General features: G+C 35.7%; 1 protein-coding gene and 1 long non-coding RNA gene across 2 annotated transcripts in view; both read left to right on the forward strand.

The window, feature by feature from the left end:
- Positions 1–6,341: 6,341 nt before the first annotated feature.
- The window catches only part of Adsl (adenylosuccinate lyase), a 341,605-nt gene continuing 329,064 nt past the window's right edge, over positions 6,342–18,882 (forward strand). The window contains exon 1 of the mRNA XM_071588235.1: positions 6,342–6,653. Coding sequence (XP_071444336.1) covers positions 6,498–6,653 — 156 coding nt within the window. The 5' untranslated portion in view covers positions 6,342–6,497. The remainder of the gene's footprint in view (positions 6,654–18,882) is intronic.
- Positions 6,664–15,924, forward strand: LOC139690720 (uncharacterized). Its single transcript, XR_011701496.1, has 3 exons — positions 6,664–6,847; positions 6,921–7,389; positions 14,923–15,924. It is a non-coding gene; the product is annotated as an uncharacterized lncRNA (long non-coding RNA).

Raw genomic sequence — 18,882 nt, forward strand, 5'->3', positions numbered from 1 at the left:
TCGGTGTAGAAACATGATATAGTTACCTCCTAAGGATAACAGAATTTCGAGTTCTGTTAATTATCTCTTATAAACTTTCATAATTCTTCGATTTGTGTATAAAAGTTGGATCTTCTTTCCCTCCTAAATTTTTTGAAAGATAAAAAAGTGCCTCTCTACCTGTTCTATTGTTTGCACCAACCCGGTGACAATGATTTATTCGGTTAGTTCGATTTTTTGTGAGGGAGTTTTCAGATGATAGCTATGGAATACGAATTTAGAGTTTTGCTGGACACGCGGAGCTGGAGCATTAATCGTGTGTTACGAATAACGTAAACAAATATCTCGCCAAACACAAACCTCACGAACATTTCAGCGATTGAAATTGTTCTTCAGACAAAATATCGAGAAATATTAGTTGGTGTTATCAATGTGACGTTACGCTGTGGAACTAGAAAATACGCAAATGGTCCATTCGCGCGTCACCACTGTCCGATATTGACGCTCAATAATATTAACGTTCGTCCCCCCGCACTCCCGTATTCTACTTCACAGCTGTGTTGCGCAGTCCTCTTCTGACCTAGAGGTCGCTCGTTACAGAGGGTAATGACTATGTTCTGCTCACTTGTTTTACAGATAAAGTGAACCGATGATATAGCACGCTTCCAATGATGAAATAGTGAAGCAAATAAGCTTTAGACTGGCTATATCAAATAATATTTCCTTGAGCCGTAAAGGGTGTTTTAACACCACCGTAAAAGTAAAAAAGGAGGGGAAAATTGAGACTGGTGTGGTGATTTACAAGGAAAGTCAATCCCTTACCACAATAATCTCAATTTTTCCCTACTTCTTTCCTTTTACAGTGGTGTAAAAAAAACCCTTTACGGCCTAAGAAAATATTGTCAGTCTTAAAGGAGGTCGTAAGAAGCTCAATTTGTCCTTTATAATAAGCTTTTCCTTGATTGTTATGAGAAAATTAATATGCGGGATGCATAAATTTTGATTCTTATAGTGCAATTATTTTCAATGTGATAGGTAATATCTTCTTTAGAATTTCCTGATATCTGTTTGCTTCAATTTACATTTACCCGAAAAACTAAGTCTTCAGAGTCATCCTAAAGGAATAGAATTACAGAATTTAAGTATAGAACGGATAGATTTAAGATATAATTTTTCCCCCGAACGATAAGACATCAAAAGAAACGTTGTCCCACCGCGTTGGGCGTGAAAAGTAATTCGGTCATAAGTAGAATGTAAACTAATTAGCCCATGCCACAAGCCCCAGCAGTTTTTTTTTTAGCTTTACTCACATATAAAATTTATATGTTCTGCACATAATCTCTCGACTTTTATTGACGTGCTCTCTCCTACCGTAACACGATGGGGATGATAACACATTCATAAAATCAATGCTAGATGGACATCCCTTCACTTTGTGCAAGATGTTTAATCTAGTTTAGCCTTCGCTCCCTGAGTGATTCCCAGCTCAAATCCTCTAATAATGTTGATATGCTACTAAGTTTGTCATTACAACGTTTTACAAATCTAGCTCCTCTACGATGCACGCGACCCGATTCGGCAAGCAATCCAACTTCATGAGGATCCATTATACTATCAGCATATTCTAAGTGAGGTCGAACCAGAGAAAGACAACATTTCTCTTTAACCCTTTCATCACATTTCCCCAGGAGTCTTCCAATAATTTCTAATTTTCTGTTCGCATTCCCTGCCTTTTACAGTCTCTTCGGGGGGTAGTGTGTTTTGTGGTGCATGTTCACGTGGTAGTGATGTTTCACATTCTTGCTTGTTGTATCCTGGCTTGCGTGTTGTAAGATTGCTTTCGTGCTGCATCCTGGGGTGCAGTTTTTTGTTGGTTTGCGGTATATGTGTTTGCATGAGTGTTGGATGAAGGGATTTTTGCATGAGTATGTGCGCTGCTGTGGGTGTAATTTTCCACGTTGTTTTTTTGCATGTGGTATTGTTCCTTTTTACGGTTGGTGATCTAACTAACCCCGCCACACGCCCTTGCGGCGGCTTGCGGGGTATTATGTAGATGTAGTTTGCCCTCATTCCCAGCGAAGGTTGACTAGCGGATTGAGCTCTTGCGTAAATTGGAAGGACGTCTCTTTTGCACTGATGTTGAAGATGTATTATTACCCCTATCGTACTATACTAGGAGAGATCATACTAATAAAATTAGAGAGAATAAGTGTAGAAAAGATTTTTTTCCACGAGCGATAGAGGAACACAATAACATTGTTCGACCACAGTAGGGTCATGTTCGGGTTAAAATTTGTCTGGTGTGTATTCAACCCCTGCCACAAACCCTGGCGGTGGTTTGTATGGTATAAATAAATAAAATAAAATGTTTCACCCAGGAGACGCGGTGAGTGAGGGTAACGCTTATGTATTTAATCGAGTCTACATTTGCTATTCCGGTGTTCCTGATGCAGCAGGCGTTCGGGAGGGTATTAGTACTCTTTTTCCAAGCATTCATCACTACGGGCTTTATTAAGTCTTATTGCCAAGTGTCGCACCAGCGCTATACGAGCGCGCATAGCGCTTAGGTCATCTGCTAAAGCTGCTTTATCCTCACATTTGAATTCGCTTAGCGCTTTCCGGAACCCCTTATTGGCATTCTCCCTAGATATCCTGTAATAATAAGTGATATCATTGCTTTTGTCGCTAGAGGCATCATTCCTGATATGTTTCATCCTTGCGAGACATAGCCTTTGACGTCGCTATGTTTTTCCTACTTCCGCTTTGTACCAAGGTTCTGCGTTATCTTTTACACATTTACTTGGAATGAACCCGTTGACTGCTGAGCACGTGATCTCAAGGAAATGATTCCACGTATCCTCAATAATACAGTGTATTCCTTAAAATTAACAAATTGACTTCTAAAAACGTATTTTAAGCCATCATATGCCCCTTATTAAAACAAGTAAATTTTTCTCTCATGCTTCAGATATCTGACCCTATGGAGCAAAAACTTAGCATTTCGTGCCCTGTGGTCACTAATTACTTTTATTGTCAAGAATTTTTCGGGTACGTTCATTGCTTAAGAATATTATCGCACCTAGTTGATGAAGTGCTTCGGGTCAAAATTAGTCTGTTGTGTATTCACCAGACCACCAGACAAGGTGAGAAGAGCCCTGCCACAAGCCTAGTGATGGCTTGCAGAACCCTTAAATAAGAAATAAGAAAAGAGAAATGTTATCATTCGCTGGTTAGGCCTCATTTGGAATATGCTGCAAGTATATGCGATTCTCACGAAGTTGGATTGATTGCCGAATTTAATTTGATCGCGTGCAGCGTCGAGGAGCTAGATTTGTAAAATGTTATTATCTTAAGCTCAGTGGCGGATCAACATATTAGAGCAGCTAGGCTGTGAATCACTTCCAGAGGGTAGGTTAAATTACAGATTAAATTTCTTGCGTAAATTGGAAGGACGTCTCTTTTGCAGTGATGTTGAAAATGTATTATTACCCCTATCGTACTATGGCAGGAGAGATCACGTCAATAAAATGAGAGAGATTAAGTGTTGAACAGATAGATTTAAGATGTAATTTTTTTCCGCAAACGATAAGGGATCAGAATAACATTGTCCAACCGACACAATCGGTGGTTTTCAGAGAACTGAAATATCTAAATGAAACAATTCCAATTTGGGAAGGGTAAGCGGTTAAATATTGTAAATGTTTGCGCCAGCGTTTCCAATAATTTGGGAGCATTTTTTAGGCCTGATTTATATGAATAATTTGATAATTAAATTAGAACGGATATTTCCAAGAATGTCGGTGGGCATTGATAGTGTCAAGCATTAAGAAAGAATCAAAGACTGCGTTTCCACAGGAAAGAATGTATTGTGTCGACTAGTTTCACTGCACTGTGTAGCGAAATTAGTCGACAAAATAAACTCTTTCCTGTGAAAACTCAGTCTTTGATTCTTTCTTAGTGCTCTACAAATGGATTTCCACAAAGGATCCGCCTCAACCAGCTCTTACATTGATATAGAAACTTGACCCACTGTTCGTAATGTCCACCCGGTGACGGCCAAGTCTGTTAATTTTATTCAGTAATGCGATATTAGATTTTACGGACGAATCTCTGATATAGCAGTTCATTACAGCTTTTCATTCTTTCGATGCAATGAGACATTTTAATCAGCAGTAATTATACGAACGACTACAAGCAGAACGTCAACGTGTGCATGATTATGCCTTTTTTCTTTCTTTTCGCACATATTTCCTTACGATCTACACAACCCATGTCATTTCATTTTTCATGGAGAAGGTGACACATCTAGGCTTGAAATTATGTTGTTCATTATCATTAGACACACTGGGATTTCAATAATGTATTTTTCATAGCAACAAAGTTAAATAAACATGCAGTGTAGGACGCGTACAACAATCCTGTCATCTATTAATAAATCGCGGTTTTGAAGCCGTAATTATTGCTCGAATCCAGCGAAGCTAATACAATCCTAGGTCATTTTCTTTTTAAATGAAGAGAATACGTTCAATGAAAAAAGCCAAAACAAAAATATCCCTTTTCTTTTGTATATATGAGTAGGCTTGAAAGTGTAAAGTGTCCCAGTATTTTGCAGAATGGACAAATGCACTGCTAACTAAATATCACAAAAAAAAACGTTAAGGAAATATGTAATCATAAATTTTGCAATAAAGTTCATTTCTTTTCTAGTGCCTTACCTTTGCATATATTATATGCACCCTCATAAGTATTTAAATAAAATATTTTCATAGGGAAAGGGGAAAAGCGTTAGTTTTATTCATTTGTTTTACACGGATTGATGACTATAGCAATGATTGAAATATAATAAACCTTTTTCAAATTCATAGAATTTCGTTGAATGGATATCGATGTTGAGACTACTATGTAATCTTACTCCGATTTTTCCTACAGTCAAGGTGCTTTTAACGTAGAAATTCATGAGTTACGGAAATATGTAAACTGAAGTGAGTTAAATTGATAAAATTGTGTAAGTTAATATATCTATTTAGGAAAATCTTAACACTTTAAGGCATTGAATTACACCAAAATCTGAAATACGAAGACTCGCCAGGGAGTGGCGAGATATAAATTCATTTCCAATTTCAGGTTACATTGTCTTCATCCAGCAATGCCGCAACAAAGTAACGTTTCCGAACTCCCCGCTCCAACGAGTCACTCCCCTACTACTCCGAAATTGTTACCTCAGTCGGTCATAGAATCCTGCCGCCAGAAGAGACGAGAACGCAGAAGGATAGTGCTGGTCTAGATGGATCTCGCTAATCGGGACAGAGTTTCGCCTGAAGATATGGATTCGAACGAGAATAGTAAAATTCTCTTGTTGCAAATGAGAAAGATGGAATTGACCACGAGAAGGCTCATAGAACTCTCGGAGAGAACGCATTATCGTATCACTCAGGTTAATGGTCAGCGTACGTACGGTCCGCCACCGAAATGGCTCGGTGCTCCACCAGGCAAGGAATGTGAAGTTTTTGTCGGGCGTATCCCTCGCGACTGTTTCGAGGATGAATTGATTCCTGTTCTTGAAACGGCAGGTTTTATATATGAGTTTCGTCTAATGATGGACTTCAGTGGTACTAATCGTGGATTTGGTTTTGCATTATACTCAAAGCCATCGGAAGCTCGCCAAGCGATTGAAAAATTGAACCAGTACGAAATTAGGCGTGGGTGTACTTTAGGCATTGTGAAATCCATGAATAACTGCAAGTTGTTCATTGGAGGACTGGATGTAGATGTTTCTGAAGATGAATTGCTGGATACGCTGAATTCCCTGACTAGTGGTGTTTCTAGTGTCACAGTCCATCCTTCGAAATCAAACCACCCTTTTCAAAGGCAGAAGAGGTATGCCCTTGTTGAGTACGAAACTCACAGAGCAGCCGCAATGGCACGGAGGGTTTTAGTACCACAGAAAACACGCTTTCGAGGCATCAGAGTGGTAGTAGACTGGGGCAACCCGTTCAGAGAAGACCAGATGTGGGAAAAAAAGTCGTTTCAGGTATGATTTTAATTTAAATAAAGTAAGAGATATTTACTTAGGTGAAGTATGTAGTATATATTATCAGTAGATACATTTAATCGAATGTTCTTTGAATAATTATTTGTATAAAGCTGAGTATGACTCGCCGCAACTCATATTATTTGAAAATTCATATTCGCTTCGTCTCAAGACTCTAGTATTTCTTCAGTTATCCATAATCAAAGTCCGGGGCGCACGATCTTTGATAACCTCTTCAATGTGCATACTTGGGTTCCCCGTTTGAATATCGTAATTGCATCATGGTTCGCATTTTGAGTATCATGTTTCAACTGTTTTCCTGTTACTTGACATGTGTTTGAGTGTGAAGTTAAGTGAATTCATATAGCCAATAATAAAAAAACTTTAGAAAGCTCCTATAACGTTGTGTGTTTAGTGGCCAAATACTCCATTTTGTTTAATATTTTGATTATTTAAGTTTCTGATATTCTAATTTTTAAATTAAACGATGGATCTGGACTGGATTGGTAAAGGTGAATATGGGAACTATAGATCGCCACTTTCCACTCGTTATGCTTCTAAGGAAATGCAGTACAATTTCAGTGATATGAAGAAATTTTCCACATGGCGGCAGCTCTGGTTATTTTTGGCTCAAGGTGAAAAGGTAGGATCATTCATATTTCTATTTTATTTTCTTCGGAAAATTTTCCCAGTGTTAATATTCGAAGCGTGCGGCTAAACCGAATTCCGAATAGTAGAACGTAACACAAGGAAAGCGAAAGAGTAGAAAATCAAAAGAAGATCTTCGACTTGAATGATCTCTCTTGAAGAAGTTTTGGGACGAAGCGAATCTATCAAGTAAGAATAAACGAATTTCGCTAGTGTGTGCCTGACATGAATAGTTTTAAAATAATGTTTTAATTACTTCCAGGCTGCGTCCTCGAAGCCAAGAGACAAGCGAAGTGGTTTAGATTCCAAAAACAAGGATGATAGTAGGTTGAAAATTAATTATTGCAATGATATATCTGTAATGCAAACAAGAATGGGACATGTGCTGGAGAAACCTTCGGGGATGTTCGGGAAGAGAAATGTGAATGAAGGATCTTGTAGTAGCATTCTTGAAACGAAACAACATGATCAAATGCTTTCACTAAAGATTGAAACCCCCATTTTTGCTCGTACTGAATCAATTGGTGGGGAGTTTACAAATTTCAATACCATAAACATTGGAAATCTTAATCTAAGCAATCAAAATACCAATCATTTTATTATTATCCCACAAGGCGGCACGCCCGCAGGTAACTTTGCTCTCCAGCAAATTATGTTGACTGCTTGTCAGGCCTATGTTTTTGGATGCAATGGGCAGAGTTGGCCGATTGTTTACTCCAATATGGCAACAGGTGAGTGAATCTTTTTTCTAGTGGTATAACGTATCAAATAATAATTTGCATTAATTGCTCCTGAGTTTCTCTGTGTAATTCTTTTGATCTACAAAAATGGAGTTTACTTGGAAATTATTATCATTAGGTAATATACCGGTTAAAATAGGTTTAGATGGGCACAGCTACCAAAAAATATGTTTCTCTTGACAAAATACAACCCAAAATCCTACTTAACAACCAGCCCTTATTCATCTATTTTTCTAAATTCTTCATCCTTTCATTCTATCCAGCATCCTAATCCTACTCCAGCCATTTCCTCATTTGCTTAACATTCTCCCTTCTATTACAGTCCTCAACATTCTACTGCTGATCAGCTTGCTTTTCATCCATTTTTCCTGCTTCCTCATGATTTCTCCCAACGATCCCCTCTCCTCCCCCACCATAACTAGTATTTCTTCATTTGTTTTCCTTTCTGTCCTCTTCACCTTGTCTATCCTTCTCCTCACCCACATTTCAAAAGCCTCCAATATACGCCTATTATCCTGCTCCTGCTACCATGTTTCCGTGCAGTACATAACTACACTTAATATGAAAGTTTTGATGCACCTTTTCTTAACATCCTTACTCAACGTCCATGTCATCAAATCCTTCCTCCTTGTGAAAGCTTCTTTACCCTGTGCAATTCTTCTCCTACTACTTTAACCATTTTGGTCCAAAATATTTCCGAGATATAGGAACTGTTCGACCTGTAACCTTGGTTTTATTTATATTGATTCTCTTCCCATATCCTATAGTATTGAATTCCGAATTCACTCGGCAATGCTTGCAACTTCTTGGCTGACTGGCAAACTAAAACTTACTCTTTAGGAAACCCAGCTGATATTACGAATTCCCCGCAGACTTTCATTCCCATCTTCTGTTTTTCCTATGTCGCTTTAATCATTTCCTCCACATATAATTCGAAAATTACAGGTGATAATGGACAACCCTGCCTCAGTCCTCTTCCTAACACTGCCCATCCAGGTTCCATCCCCCACTTCCCCCGGAGCAGCCTGGGACATGTACAGGTTACGGATTAGTCCTCTTTATCTCCAATCAATTCCTATTTTCTGCAACATATGCATTATTTCTTCCCAATACATACTATCAAACACCTTTTCGAAATCTATAAAACAGGCAATTATGTCCTGATTGTTTTCTGTGTTCCTCTTGATTAGTGATCTCTTTACTGCAATGGCATCAAGCGTACCTCGGCCCTTAATGAACCCAAAATCATCATCCCCTTAGTAATCATTTCCCCTGCTCTCATTCTTTTGTCGATGATCCTGAGAACCACTTAACTGTATGAGAAATCAGACTTATTGTCCTGTATTCCTCACATGATGCAGCCTTTACCTTCTTCGGAATAGGAACTAACACTTTGTTGCGGATTAGCCTCCTTTCCCTCCAATTTATTCCTATTTTCTGCAATATACTCATTAGTTTTTCCCAGTTCACTCTATCAAAAGCTTTTTTGAAATCTACGAAACAGGCAAATACCTCCTTGTTGTGTCTATATTCCTCTCGATTAATAATCTCATTACTGCAATGGCATCACACGTACCTCTCCCCTTCCTAAACCCAAACTGATCATCCCCTAAGTAATCATTTGCCCTACTCTCTATCCTTTTGTTTATGATCCTGAGAACAACTTTAGCTGCGTGGGATATCCAGCTTATCGTCCTGTAGTCCTCACATGACGTGGCCTTTACCTTTTTCGGAATAGGAACTAAAACGGATCTCACAAAGCCTTCCGGCCAGATTCCTTCCTCATAAATACTACGGATCAGCCCATATAGCCTCTTCCTCCCACATTTTCCTAAACATTTCAGTAGTTCCGCAGGAATGTTATCCACCCACTTGGCCTTATGTAGTTTCATCTCCCTTAATGCCCTTTCTATCTCATCGTCAAGTATGCCTGGACCTAAACTATCTTCATCTATGTCATGTTCTCTTTCTATGTCTAAGTTTGTTAACCCAAGTTAATTACCGTACAGTTTTTCTACGTATTCCTTCCATCTGTCTTGAATCTTTACTCTTTCAACTATTATCCTACCCATCTTATCTCTAACTCTAACACAGATCTTATGATACTACCAGAACAGATCTCCATTGTTACTTCCCGATAGTGTTTTAACCTTATTGTATGGCAAACCAATTTCACTCTTCCTCTGCAAACTCCATATCCTCATGCTGCTTCTTCCACCACCCTTCTTTTGCTCTATTTGTAACCCTTCTCACTTTATTATTTAACTCTTTGTACTTCAATCTGCCTAATTTCATGTTTATATATTTCCATTTCTTTTTGTCATCTATCTTTGTAATCACCTCATCGGTGATCCATGGTTTCCTTGTCCATTTCCTTTTAACTGTTCCTAGTATCTTTTGCAGCTCCCGATATCCCTTTTTTGATGTAAATAATTCCATTTTTCCTCTATAGTACTCAGCTCTTTTCCCTCATTCATAGTTTTTTCACTGCCTACTGATACTCCTTCCGTATCATTTCAGTCAATGCTTTTCTATTCCATTTCCTAACCCACCACCCCTGCCTTATCTTTTTGAATTGGACGATACACGTCATGAGTATTAAGTTGTACTCAAGAGTCTGCATCCGCTCCCGAGAAACTGTGTGAATTGATCATGCTGTTCCTAAATCATTGCCTTACCATAATATAATTTAACTGATACATTTATTAGTCACTTGGCATTTTTCGTGAACACCTTTGCCTTTTGTGGTGTCAATTGTTTTCTCCCTGCAGTAAATTCTAAACCGCAGTCTACCACATCATCACCATCTCTTTTTTTACCTACTGTCCCATTCCATTCCCCCATCACTATCTTATGTTTCCCCCCTCGAACATATTATAATTTAACCTATTTCCCCCCTAAAACATACATAACCCAATTATATTCACTTTAAAAATCTTTCTTTTAGTATCAAGTAAAATTTGAAGACTTCTTAACCATGAGGAAGCAGTTTGAAATTGAAGTCTCGATATAATATTAATTTATGCACCAAAAATATAGATTCAAAGATGTTAGATGTGATTTTATATTAGTAAGCTAAAGTTTCACTCATATTTATTCCCAAGTTACCCATATTAAACTTTGTTTTTCTCATTTCGAAAAATTATCCAGCAAAATTTGTTACAAAGTCAGTTTTGATCCCAGAGCCAAAACATTCATTACCTTATCTATTTCTTAATTTATTACCATAGTATTTACCTTACCTATTACCTATCATCTTTTTACAAATATCTTGCTGCTGTGAGTAAAAGATAGTTTGGAAGTGTTCATGATTTGAAAGAGCCTTGTACTTGTTTATAATAATGTGACAATCCAAGTTACGTTGACAGGAATTAATATTTTTTATGGAAAAGGTTTATTATAAAAGTTATATTGAGAGATTTAATTGAAAGTTCGGCATCTATAGAAGGATTAAACATTAGTGTTTAATTAAATCATCAGAAGGATTCATCACGAGAACTCAAAATGGTACCTATATATGTTTTTTTAATTAATGAGTAGTTTTCATAAAAAAATGAAACAGTAAAATATTTTACTTGATTACTGTAAAAATGGAATAATTTTATTAAATTAAGGATTACTTCTTAACAGCACCATGGGTATATATAGCCGTAAGAAAAATTAAATTACTTCTTGAATACTCATACAAGGGCCCCCAGTGTCCATTGTGAAATAAGAGGGTTAGAGTGAGGTAAAGAATAAGACATTTGAATGAATTCAATTGAATGTTTTCTCAAATAACTAAGGAAAAAAGCTTTACATTTTAAGTACATTTCATTCATGTTTGCCATACATTAGTGTATTTAGCAACATTTGTTCAATTGCATTAATGATTTCAAATTCAATAATGTGAAAAAAAAAGTAATAATATGTATAAAAAGATACAAATAATAGATAATTTACCATGCATAAACATTACAAGATATTTAAGCTGTGTTTTACTCATTAGGACATTTATCGTGGAGGTAGACACACTTTCATTCCATGATAAATCTTTATGTTCAAAAGCAATATTGTATTTGCACATTTAAAGAAGTGTTGTGTTTCTAAAATATTTGGTTTTGCTAAATAGAATGAAGAAAGTTGGTTTTAAATTTTGTTTTTAATTGTGGTACATAAAAATATAATTTATGCAGGATTACTCTTTTTTTTCCATAATTGATTATTTCATTTGAGAATTTTAACCCATGTGCCTTTTTCTTCCATACGACCCCATAAGGCTATTAAAATTTAATAGGCTTTTTTTATGATGTATAATTTTTGTACATGGGATACACTTGATCTTCCCTGTAGGAAAGAATTCTAAGGAATTGTTGTAGGATCCTTTCCACTAAGTTTATATTTTTTTATTGGGTACTCATACAAGAGCTCAACACTCAAGTTTAGTCCTAATGAAAGCATTATATAACATCATTACTTCAGTAATCTAATAGTTACTCCCAAGTCCATACATGTACTTCCTTTCTTTGAGAGATACCCACTCGTAGTATTGCAATAATGAAAGAACATTTTCTCTTTGCGTATGTTAACTTACAGCACTCACTAACATTTAACTTTAAAGAGTTTATTTTTTCCCCATAAAAATAAATGATCAATATCCTCTTGCATGAGTATGCTATCTTGTGTTTTGTTTAGTCTTTTGAATACGTTAACATCACCCATATACATTAAACAATCAGTTCATTGCATAATCTGGGTGATCATTTATAACTAATAGGAACAAAGATTTCCATAGGCTAGATCCTAGTGGTTGTACTCCAGAAGTTGCTTCATACTTTTCAAATTGGCAACCTTTGAATAAAACAATTTTTTCCAGTTAAGAGGCAAGATTTCATAATTATCAACAAATTATCAGAAAAGCTAATCTTTTTAAATGTATCCAACAGAATATAATGGTCAACTTTGTCAAAAGCTTTTTCAAAATCCATGTATGTGATATTAATGTGCCCCTTTTTACTAAGAGTTTCATAAACTTCTGCTGTAAAGTTAAACAAATTTGAAATTGTTGATCTTCCAGATTTAAGCATCGCTAATAGAATCCTGCATTTTTGGGAATATATGCGTGTATAATAATGTCTTAAAAACTTGAAAGAAAACTCAAAATATTTATATAGGTTCTAACATTTCCCTTCCCACCACTTTTGTAAATGGCAAATTTGAGCAATTTTCCATTTTATGGGAAAGTATCTAATTTAAGAGATGGGTTAAATATGCAGCACAATGGTTGTAGGCATTGTCACGGCATGCTGTGACTCTGTATGCCATCACCCCCTATAGTTATTTAGGTTTCAAATTTTTATGGCATTTTTAATGTTTAATTCCATAATAGTCCCTATATTAATTCAATAATGGGAGCTCAAATTTACATTTTGAGGAAAGATTATCTGTACTTTAAGCTGTCCAATATACTTAGTGGAATAACTCCTTAATCCAGATGCAATCTGATATAATGATCAATTAATTCAGTGTTTTCATTTTTATAACATTAGGAATGTCCAATTTCTTACTTCAGATGTACAAAAATATTTTATTTGCAATCTTTAGACATTGAATCGGTGAAAAATTAATTTATGAATCACTCTTCATGTCTAGATTCTCTTTTTTTTAATTTGGCTTCAAAATCTGCAGCATTAGTATAATGTGATTCTATTCATTTCATTCCCTGTATCACATCTAAATAATCTTGTGAAATTTATTATTTATCTACCAGTTACGGTACGTTTTGGATGGACAAAGGCTACACAATTGTATGGCAATGATTCCATCATTTCTCTCACAAAGCAAAACCTGACATCCAAACATTCAACTAGCCCTTCATTCCATCCAACATGCCTTCATATCCCTTCCTCGTGTGCATAATATTCTCCCCCTATCGCAATCTTTTTGGTCTTCCCATGTTTCTGCAATTACTGCGATATCTGAAAATTAGGGCATGTTGGAAAGAACTACAGAGGAAGATTCCATTTAGAAACCTAGAACAGATAAAATGCAAAAGGGAATCAATATTTCAACTTTAAGAGGTTAAACAATGAGAGAATTCTGTGGAGAGCTATATTTAATCAATTCTGGGATTATTAACATGGTAAAAAGTTGTCAGCTTTTTTGCCTCCTGTACAGAGACTTGCATATGTTTTTGTAATGTGTTTGTTTACCTCACTAAAGTGTAGGGATGCAGAGAAAAAGTCACTATCAGCCTCTTTTTTCTGCTGAAAGATCAGTACTTGACATTTATTTTTACTTATGGTCACTAGTTAGATTAATTTTAGGGTACTCACCTGTTATGAGTGCTGTAGTTGAAGAACCGTTTTGATTGTGGGTGCACCCGGGGAAAGAATAAATCATTTAAGGACTTTTTAGAATAATGGGAAATTTCTTGCTAATTGTGCTATCAGGGTACTACTAATTATCAAGTGAGAGTGAAATTGATGCTTCTCCAAATAATATTGAAACAAAATTTTCTCAATCATAAATTGGTCAAGGCACCTCAATGTGTGTCTTTCATTTTCAGTTTTAGCCCTCTCAATCGCCAAAGCAATATGCAATGTACTCTCATGGTGGTTTTCTTTAGATGTAGCATTGTATCATACTTCCTTAAGATGTGTTCATTGGTGATGATAAAAACATAATTGCTAACCAAATTAAATTTTGCCAAAATAAATTCATCACTGTAGGGATTGGTTCTTGAATGTATTTGGTGGGTTTGTGCCCTTACCGTCTTTCTGCAAATGAGGATTTACATTGGATTTTTGCTAAGAAGTACAACTATTTAGTGCAAGAAATTTTCATTTTTGGATGTTATACATTTTTCTTATGTAAAAAAGAAGTGCATCAAGCACCAAACAAAATGGATATTTTCAACCCATGGCATCATTTAGGTACCATCAGCTGTACAAACTAAAATGACTGTGAAGGTTGTCAAATATATACATAAAGGCTTAAAAGAGCATTATTAATTAGTAATGAAGCATTAATAATAGAGAATTCATAATTATCTTTTAAAAAAGTACCTTTGACCTAATTGTGGCAATAGGAAAAGGCATCATTGTAATGATTGTTACAGGCTAATGGAGATGGATACAAAATCCCTAATGGACATGCGTGGCATTCCTCTACCAGTTGCTAAATGAGATTCGTGATGTGTTTGTGGTTCTCTCGTCTATGGGAAGGGATATATTATTATTTGGCATCATTAGCATGTTTTTGGTGTATGCTTAAATAATTTATTTAAATGAGGTACTTAGAGTAAACATACATATTTTATTGGAATTCACAGTTCAATTCACAAGAAACACATTGAAAGGGATTTTAAGAAGCAAAATTTGGTCTGCAATTCTGTTTCATCTGTTGATAGTTTATATAGCATTAGATAGATTATAATTTTTGATAGTTTATATAGCATTTAGATAGCAGTATAATTTTTTTTATTGTATCATAATTATGCTTTGTGATTTGTTGCTTATTGAAGGTTCCCTGTTTCTTTTTCAGAGAGCATAATGACTGGAGATAACAAGGTTAACCCTGAATCAGTTTTCTCATGCCAGCAACAGTAGTTATATTTAAAATTATCAAGAGGATTTTTTCGATGGAAGGGTTTTTGAATTGACTCCTACTTTGGCATTGTATCAACAATGATTTTTGTAAAGTAGGGAAGATTTTGCTATTATGTTTATCATTTGTTTCCTTCTTGTCATTAGCTCTTTGGGCAATTATTTGCGTCATGATTGTGTTATGTGCTGATAGTATTATCATATGTACTAAAGTTGTACTGTTAGGATAGTTGCAACAGTGATGCAAAGCATGCCATCAGTTTTATTTCTTGGCCAGTTATTGATACGCAAGTGATGCCCACAATGGTTGTAGCCATGTTAGCCTTACTTCATTGTCCATATTAATAGAGCATTTTTAAGCAAGGCTTGACTGCAGTTTCTGCAGTAAATATTCATTTGAATTAAATCAATATTAACTTTTTCTTACATGTTTCCAGAAATATTGAGATTAAGCGTAGTTGTTTACTTTATAGGATATTTTGTCTATTCCTTATTTTCTCAGTTTCATTGATCAAGAAGAAATAATGCATTGTTACTGGTATGAGAAGGACTTGGCTATCTTAAATAGTATTCGGTGTGTAAATCTTATGGAATAGTTATGATCAGTGTGAGAGCAATTGTTGATTGGCATATCGTATTCCATTTCCAATAATCCATGAAGTTTTGAAAATAATTATCATTTGAGATCATAATGCGCTTAATGCATTTTCTGTTTTATCTGTTATGTTTCAAAGTCTCTTCAAAGAGTCATAAGAAGTAAATAAATGTCATCATGAGGTATCATTTTAAAGATATATATATATACATTCCTTGTGTTTGTTACTAAAACTGCCAATTCTTCTGACCTTCATTAGCAGAATTAATTTGAGCTCCTTATTTTTAATGAAGTGCAGTTTACCCGATTGGTACAGTGTTTTGCTTGTTTTCATATGTTATTAAATTATATAAAGCATGTAGAATAAGTCCATATATATTCTAGTGAATGTACATCCTACATTTGTCATCAGTATAAATTAGTAATTATTTTATCAAATGCATGTACAATGTTTACTTCATTAATGTGTTAATAAAGATTAATATGATTTCTTGATAATTTTTCATTACAGTAATGATTTTTAAATTAAGCTACCATATTCCTTTGGACCGGATGATCAAATACCTGAGAAAAATCTTATTAAAACATTCATCTTTCTCTCATATCATGGCGTCTTTCATCTGTTATTTTAAAGGAGTTAAGCCAGATGTAGTTTTTTGCATTAATAAAGTGTGTGTGTTTAAAATTTGACAAAACACTTTGGTGTGCTAATATAATATCAATGTAAGTCACGTTGTTCAGAGAACTTTGTTAGACCAAATAAAGACAGTTAATATTTTGGTGTAACAGTCATCTATAGCTTTATCTGGATGCTTTGCAAAAGTAGGATTTAGGGGACTGGTTTGAGTGAGAGGATAATTCAGGAAAGTGAAATGGAATAAGGTAAGCTGATAGGGAGAGGAAAGTATGTTGATAGGGAAGGGAAGTGGGATCAGACCTTGGGTTGGAGGGTGAAAGGGTGTGAGAGGAAGGGTTCTGCGTTAAGAATTGGTGGTTTGCAAGCTCTGAATAAGTGTTTGCCTGTCTACTCAATCTTAATACATTGAAGTGTGGGTGAAAGACAGGTTAGGATAAAAGCAATGTGGCAGTCATCAAAGTTAATGTAGAGAGGAGCATATTTGGGAAATTAGAGAGAAGCAGGTGAGGATGTGGGTGTGCAAATTACAATAAGGCTAGAGAACATCAACTTTCATGGGTAAGAATTTGGTGATTTAGCCAATATAGAAAATAGCATGTTTAATAATACAGAAAGATAGAAATTGTTAAGATACCCTTGTTGAAATAGGAGAACTTTCAGGTGGTTAGGGGACCATGAGAATCAGACAAGTTTTGCATCTTGCATGATTGTCAGTGTTATGAGGAAATTTGGCAAGTTTAAAGAAGGATCTCCTGAAGATTGTCTGTTAAGGATGATGGGGTTAAAAGTGATGGGTATGAGTAGTGGATTAGCTGTTGCTTTAGTCTGAGATGAAATGAAGAAAATATATGCCCAAGAATCTTTGAGACACCTTTGCAGTATTGTATAGCTAGGAAATGCATGATCCAGTGTGATATATTATATTTGCTGATAAGGATTGGGATAAAGGATTTTAGGTGTTTAAAGATCCTTTAATTTAGTAAAGATGGTGCAAATTCTTGGTGAAAGAGATAAAATTGTTACTTGAGGAGGATGTAGGAGATGCAGTGACTTCAGATAGAAAAAGTGAAAGGGATGAACCATTATATGAACGTGAAGGATAGACTCTGCTAACAATGTTTATTAGAATGTTTTTCTTGAATGTAGTTGCATTTTTGATTACAGAGATCAACTTTGTCATCAGTGAAAGTAAAATATAAAGGTTATGGAACTGAAAGACAAGAGTAGGGGATTAGAGAGGAAATGTAGGAGTTGGATGAGTCAAGGCCATTTAGTCAAATATCCATTCCTTAACCACAGCAGTGATTTCATGAGGTAACTGGAAGATAGTCCTCAAAGAGACAGGATTTGCCTATTAGAGATGGAAAATGCCTTTCATAAATATGTAATTTCACCAAAGGGGGTAGTTTTTGTTTTAGGTAACAAAATGTGGTAACCTAATGGGAGTAGTATTAGACCAATTAGAGGTTCCTGGGATGAAATCTAGGTAATTACAGGACACACCCTGCTAAGTCCTTTGTGTTTGACTTTATGGTTACCAGAACTACGTGGGGTTGCAAGTGGGATCAGGAAAGCAATTCCTCCTCCTTCAGATTGTAAATTGTGTGTGAATGAGTAAATTTCTCACAGTATTGAGATTAGTACCATTAGTAATATAGTATCCATGGTATAATATTAGTCCTCTTCTACCAACCCCCCCAATGGGTTTGAGACTGCTCATCATAATCATGAGTATTCCGATACAAAGATTGGTTGATTGCCGGATATCATTCTTATTGAAATGAAATTTTTACTTTCTTACACCCTGAGTTTCCCTGATTTATATTCTTATTTTGCATGTGTTCTTCATGTGATATTTATTACTTTTTATTTCCTCTTCTGTTATGTTCCTAACAATCTCATTGTGTGTCTGTGTTGGCTAGGTTGAATTATCCTCATCTTCTATTCTTCTGTAGGCTTTGTGTCCCACCCTTTAAAGTTAATCATCGGCATCTGCTGCCAGCACCACAGTCTGAAAGCTTTTATTCTTCTCCAATCTGCATTTATGAATTAATTAAGTTTTCATCACTCCTTCCTTATTTACAATTTTATCTTCTTTGAGCACTAAAGTAACACATCTTTTTAATGGTAAATTTCTTAATGGCTTGAGGTAGGATTAAACAAGATTTCTCTAAAAAGTTCCGGAAAAATGGATTTAATCAGATATTATGATAATGTTTCAAAAGTTTTCGAAGTGCATACCTTGAGAGTCATCATGCTTTTTTTACGTTTCAAAGGCTCCCTGGTTGGCAGATTCCGGATGATCCTTAAGGGTATTCGTGCAAGCTTCTTTAATGGCACTTAGGGTCCAATGGTGGTGTCCTTTGAGGGAGGATTTCCTTTTTGGGAATAGGAAATAGCCTGGAGTTCAAGTTTGGACTGAAAGGGGATTTGGGAATCGTCGCGTTGCAGAAGGTCTTCACAAGCAGACACTCGACTCTGCTCTTGGGTATCCATTAAGATCTTAGGGACAAGTTAAACCCAGATCTTTCACATCACCAAATTTTCTGATAATAGTGTGCACTGTCGTCTTACCAATGCCAATATGATCCGCGATCTGCGCACGGTTAACCATTGGTCTGAATTCATCACTTCACGCACACTTTGCAAGTTGTTGTCGGTTCTTG

The sequence above is a fragment of the Hetaerina americana genome, unplaced genomic scaffold (genome assembly GCF_022747635.1).
Source record: "Hetaerina americana unplaced genomic scaffold, ioHetAmer1.1.p SCAF_3, whole genome shotgun sequence".
Lineage (NCBI taxonomy): Eukaryota > Metazoa > Arthropoda > Insecta > Odonata > Calopterygidae > Hetaerina > Hetaerina americana.